General features: G+C 41.1%; 1 protein-coding gene across 1 annotated transcript in view; it reads right to left on the bottom strand.

Moving 5' to 3' along the window:
• Window positions 1–200: 200 nt before the first annotated feature.
• The window catches only part of Vstm4 (V-set and transmembrane domain containing 4), an 87,657-nt gene continuing 81,705 nt past the window's right edge, over window positions 201–6,152 (bottom strand). The window contains exon 8 of the mRNA XM_021203560.1: window positions 201–1,486. Within this exon, the coding sequence (XP_021059219.1) occupies window positions 1,361–1,486 (126 nt within the window). The 3' untranslated portion in view covers window positions 201–1,360. The remainder of the gene's footprint in view (window positions 1,487–6,152) is intronic.

The following is a 6,152-nucleotide window of genomic DNA, read 5'->3' as shown; positions in this document are numbered from 1 at the left end:
AGGGTGCTGGTGTGGTTTCCCTTTGAAAAAGTCAGAGAGATGAGCTCTGCAGGGATGCTGTGAGGCTTCTATTCCCCATTAAAAGGAAATATTCAGTGGGCTCCCCCATTCCCACAATTTGTGTAGCTGTGATACAAGTTGAGGGAATAAAAAACTCAAGTCTCACAGTGAGACAGAGGGCACAACGCACACCCTAGCTATGTTTAAAATAGATAATTTATCATATATACATTGTAAAAGTACAAAGCCAAACAATGTTTACAAAGTGTAGTAAGTGGTCACCAGAGTACACATACATCAGGAAGCATCTGTAATAGCACTGTAGAAGTCAAGGTGACTCTCTTACTTCCATTAAGTCTGACATTCTTCTACATTGTTTAGGTCCACAGAGCAACTTCCCCACGGACTTACGTCCCATGGTCCCCTGAACATCCACCCAAGGCAATCATGGTTCTCATCCAAGGTTGAAACGGCCAAAGCACTTGCCAAGGGTTGAGTCCTCCTGGACACAGTTTCCCAGCATGCCTTGTGCTTTCATTTCTCTGCTGAGGGAAAGGTGAAAGGCTCTGCTCTCTCTTGAATGGGAGTTGACTGAGCTTGCACACTTTGCTCACTTACATGATGTACCCACTGGAACCACACTCAAGTCTTTTGGAAAAGAGAGAACAATGTCTTCCTTGCACTCTAGGTCCACTCTGCCAAAGGGGGACAAACACTTTACTACGGTGTTCTTGTAGATCTACAGCCATGGTGAAGAATGGCTCTAAAGACATAAGACCAGAATTTTCTGAGCCCGATCTCAGGCTTTCAACCATCAGCACCTCTGCCCTCACATGGCCAGCTTCAGAGCATCTATTAAAAACAATGGATGTCATCTTAAGTGGCTGCTGCCATCACGACCAGGGGCTTGCTCTGCCCTGGGTGTCCCAGAGCCTTAGAGAACTTGGGAGTCCACATATCCCACCTCTCTGTGACCTTTACAGCATTTCCTGTGGCTATAAACTGGATGCTTGTTATACAGAACAAGGGGGGCTGGTTAAAATTAAGATTTGATTTTTTTTCCATCAAAAACTTTAAGGCTCAAGAAGAGGAGAAGCTGACGCGGTTGGCTCAGCAATGCTCTCAGAAGCAGAGTCCTTGAGCTCAGGATCAGGCCAGGGGCCTCTTATCCTGGGAGGCATGGCCAAGAGCTGGTCCCTTCTCTTCTGGGTCGTGTGTACCTCTTAGAAGACATCAGAATGCCGTGGGAAGGGGCTCCCCATCACACTGAAGGCACAGGTGAAAAGACGAAACTAGGGAGTTTGTTTCTGAGTGTCATAGATAACTGGGGGCACAGGTGACAGCCAGAGAGGAGGCATCACTACAGCTGGTTCTCCTCGAAGAGGATCTGTGCATACACGGTGCTGGTGGGGATGCCTTTGGCAGCCCTGTGTGGTTTGATCAGCTCCAGCTCGGCATAGGTCAAGTTTTCCTCGGTGATCTTGGGCTATATAGAAAAAAAACAAAACAAAACAAAAACAAAAAGCAAAACATAATTCAAGCTGACGACAGTCAATCCTCCACCATGTGCTCATTTATCAAGTAAATGTTTTCGCAGTACTTATAGGGTGCTAAGGGAAATGTGTAGGGAGAAATAAATAAGAACATATGTGCAGGCGAGTCACATTACAGGTGTCACTCACTGCCCCATGTAGAACACCGTGTTCTGTAAGCCAAGAGACAACTGTGGTTAATGTTTAAGTTCGTGTCAGTCACTCACAAATCCACTGGACTCTTATCTCACAAGGCAGAGCAACAGCTCTGGTCCAAAGGAAACATACGAGACACAGAAACGAGCCTGCTGGCAATTAATAACAGACTTAGAAAATTTGTGAATGGCGTCATTATATAACTAAAACTTCAGAGTATCTGGAAGATTATAATGAAGAAAATATTTCTTAATACATGCTAACAAGTACAGGGAGAAGAGTGGTCACAAAACACCCTGGTTTAGGGGCCTTATCAGTTAATAACACAAAAAGGGTTGAGCACTGACTTAGTTTGAGTTTCTATTGCCGGGAAGAGACGCCGTGACCACAGCAACTCTTATAAAGGAAAACATTTCCTTGGGATTGGTTTACAGTTTCCGAGGTTCAGTCCATTATCAGCATAGCGGGAAGCATGGTGGAGTGCAGGCAGACACGGTGCTGGAGAAGGAGCTGAGGGGTCTACATCTTGATCCACGGGCAGCAGAAGGAGACTGTGCGTCACACTGGGAGTAGCTTGAGCATAGAAGACCTCAAAGCCCACCTCCACAGCGACACACTCTCTTCAACAGAGCCACACCTCTTAATAATACCACTCCCTATGGGCCAAGTAATCAAAGACATGAATCTACGGGAGCCATTCCTATTCAAACCACCACAAGCGTCACACTCAAGAAGTTAGAAAGTAAACCAAATAATAATAAAAAAAATGAAAAGCAAAACAAATGAATAACAACAAAAAGCCTAATAATAATGACAAAAACAGCAAAACCAGAAACTACACACAATATATATATATATATATATATATATATATATATATATATATATATATATATATAATCAGGTATTTGAAAAGCTGATCACTATAAAAAGAAAAAAATACATAAGAAAGCAAGAACTAATGAAACAGAAAACAAAAATGGAAATAGAATATAAAGGGAGGAAATTTTACATACTGTTAGAAGACTGTTTGGCTCAATATACTAAAAAGAAAATTTGAAACACGGAGTAAAATGATAATGTCCCAGAAAAATATAAATGACAAATGTTAAGTGTAAGAAAACTGAATTTGCTGAACCCCCTCAGAGGGGCAGTGAGGAAGAGCTGCTTCTTGGCTCTACCAGGAGAGCTATTACAGGGCTTCTCTGAAGGAAGTGGCTAGGAACATCTCACATCATTAAGCTGATCAGAGAACAAGAAGGAAGAGAACCTTGTTGGGTTTTAGAACTAACCCTGTGCTCTTACACATTTTCATCCAGATTTATTCAGGAGGATGAAGAGACACATAATCATACTGAACATAATAGGTAATCATATATTCAAGTGGATTTTATTCAGGAAAGCAAATATGACTCAGCATTTAAAAATAATTAACAGGGAAAGATCAAAAGAGAGAAACATCGTGATTATCTCTATAGATGCTAGAAAGCCATTTGGTAACACTGAAAAACTACTCTTGACAAAATCAATCTTTGAATAACATAGTCACAGCTGTGTGTCTTCTTAATATGATTAAGAATGATAAGATATGAAAAATACTTAAGTGTGGTGGTGCACACCTTTAGTACCAGCACTCGGGAGGCAGAGGCAGGTGTATCTGAGTTCAAGGCCAGCCTGGTCTACAGAGCAAGTTCCAGGACAGCCAGTGCTGCACAGAGAAATTCTTTCTCAAGAAAACAAAAAGATAATGAATAATTGGCAATCCAAGTCTGGTGATAGTAAAATTATACAACTGAAATAATTTAAATATGTTAATACTGGGAGGTAAATAGACACATGTATCAGTGGAAACCTGAGAATTTGTAGAATAGAACATATGTTGCTGTATCTTAAACAACCATAGAGCTGGAGCCTGTAGTTCAGTAGTATACTGCTTACCAAATATATGCAAGGCCTGGGATTTGATCCTTGGTTTCAAAAATCATTTAAAACTGATGGAGCTGACGATGGTCTGTACAGTGTCATTTGTGAAAATATGTGTGCTTGCATATATGTAAGCAAACATATACACATGTCACCTTTGGACATCAGCACCTGGAGAACCCAATAACCATGATTCCAAGGGGTGTAAATTGGGTTGCCGAGGGGACTCATGCTTTATTATATATTCTTTGATTAGTGCACTTTGGATGTTACCCAATACACTGATTAATTTAAATTTGTAACTGGATATGTAAACATGGTCATTAATTTATAGTCTTATCAATATTTTCATCTCAGCAACTCTGCATTTTTGCCTTTGATATTAGATGTGAACTTTCGGTATTCAGCTTTTGTTTTGTTGTTAGTTTGTATCACACTCTTTTAAAACAACAAACATACAAAACCTATGTGCTTCACAAAGAAACTGTTGACGAGGAAGGGAAGTTTCTCACATGGAATGTAGAAGCAGAGTCCCTTTGTTCTTTGGAGACAAGACACCTAAAAGACTGGAGCAAGAGGCAAAAGGCAGAGGAAGAACTTCAGGCCAGCATATCCGGCCTGAGTGACTTCTGAGCAAGCAACCGCCACATCTGTCTAGCCAGTTTTCAAGTTCAAAGTTAAGCACATTTGTAGGGATGTAGTCTCTGCTTTCCTACCGACACCAACCGTCTTTACACAGCTCTCCTAGCCGTCCACATCTTACCAGCCAACAGACCCCGATGTGGCTCTGGCCTTGTGTTTAATTACATTTCGCATTGTAACGATTCCATTTAAAAAAATACCACGTGTCTTCCAATAAGTACTCAAAACCCAACTCATGTAAATTTTAGAACCCAGATTTATGAAATCATATTGTCCAGTTGTTTTATTGCATTACTTTGGAACTGTATTGTTTTCTAGCGTAGATTATCTGTTTATTCTTAAGTTATTTCATTACGTTTGGATATGAAAAATAACACCCGCTTTCTCAATACAGGTCACCAGGCTGGCTTGGCTGATGTGTCGTTTTCATACATTTTTATGATGTTCCTATAGTAAACATAATTTAATAAAGCCAAAGCACACTAAATAAATAATTGCATCTAGAAAAGCAATAAAAACAAATAAAATTAGTACTTTCATAAGTGGGAAAGGTACTTCAATTACTGCTACCAGCAACAACCCACCATAAAAATGTGTACAATCATTTCCCTTATGCATATTTCTGGAGTATAATAATTTGATTGAAGATATGAGGCAGCAGGCAGGAGGCTCGGGAGTGTGAAGTGTATACCATTTACAACGGAAGATGCATAATATCAGTGCTTGGCACCTTTCAAGGACCTATTGTTGTTCTGGTAGGCACAGTTGGTCGGCACTATCAAACATGTGCTTAACTACACTCCCCAGCTCGGTGAACTGGAAATGAAGTCTTCACAGCCAGGGAAGGCAGGCCGATGTATTCTTCTCATGAGTTTTCATCAACCTGTCTTTGTTTACATTGATGCCTCAGTAAACCTTATGCTACTTAAAGAAGGAGGTTCGTAGATTTCTGGCTACTCGGGAAGACTAGGTAAGGCTAGAGCACGGAGAGTGAAGCCAGAAGTCAGGAAGAGAGCGTGGTGTAACCATCACAGGGTGGCAAGGGCTTGCCATAGCACAGAGCCAGGTAAGGGATCTGTAGCAAGGCTTTGATTGCTATAGCCCAGGCACTCTCACTGTAACCTTGGCTAGACAAACACGAGCTTAGCTTAGCTAACATACCATCCCCAGTGTCTATAGCAACTCCATTCCACAAGTGAAGTGTTGGGTCTATGGAGATGGGTCAGGAAGCACCCTGTGAGTTCTCTACAGACCACTAGCTCTCAAAACAGTACTCTTTAGGCCTGTGTGGTTTTTTGTTTTTTTTTTTTTTTGGATGCTAGGGGTATAGAGTTACAATTAGCCCTCTGTGTCTCTCAGTTCTGCAACCAACTATGGGTTAAACATGTTTGTGTGAAAAGTTACATCTGTATTAAATATGTGGCCTTTCCTGTCATTCCCTACACAGCATAGTGATTATTTATGTTTTTTGCACTTGCATTTGCATTATCTTTAGTAGGTGAATCATTAAGGAAGACCTCAAGTGTGTAGAGGACATAAGGAGGCTACATTTTGATACGGGTTTGCGCCATTCTATGTGAAGGATTTTTCTTTTGGTTTGCATGAGGAATTCTAAAAGCATTCCTCCAAGGAATCAGAAGGCTGGACATGCTCAGACATTATACTTAGAGCACAGGCTTCAGCCAATGTAACCCACTGTCTCCAAGCCTCCTTGAAGCCCTAGACTGCACCAAAAACGTAACAGGAGCTTCCAAAGTGGGATCCACAGGGCTCTGATCGAGCCACTCCGTATACACAGACGCTGCTTCTTCTACTTCTTCTTCTTCTTCTTCTTCTTCTTCTTCTTCTTCTTCTTCTTCTTCTTCTTCTTCTTCTTCTTCTTCTTCTTCTTCTTCTTCT

Source organism: Mus pahari, chromosome 8 (genome assembly GCF_900095145.1).
Source record: "Mus pahari chromosome 8, PAHARI_EIJ_v1.1, whole genome shotgun sequence".
NCBI lineage: Eukaryota > Metazoa > Chordata > Mammalia > Rodentia > Muridae > Mus > Mus pahari.
Note: the sequence above shows the minus strand (reverse complement) of the source record. Positions and strands in the feature narration are given on the sequence as shown.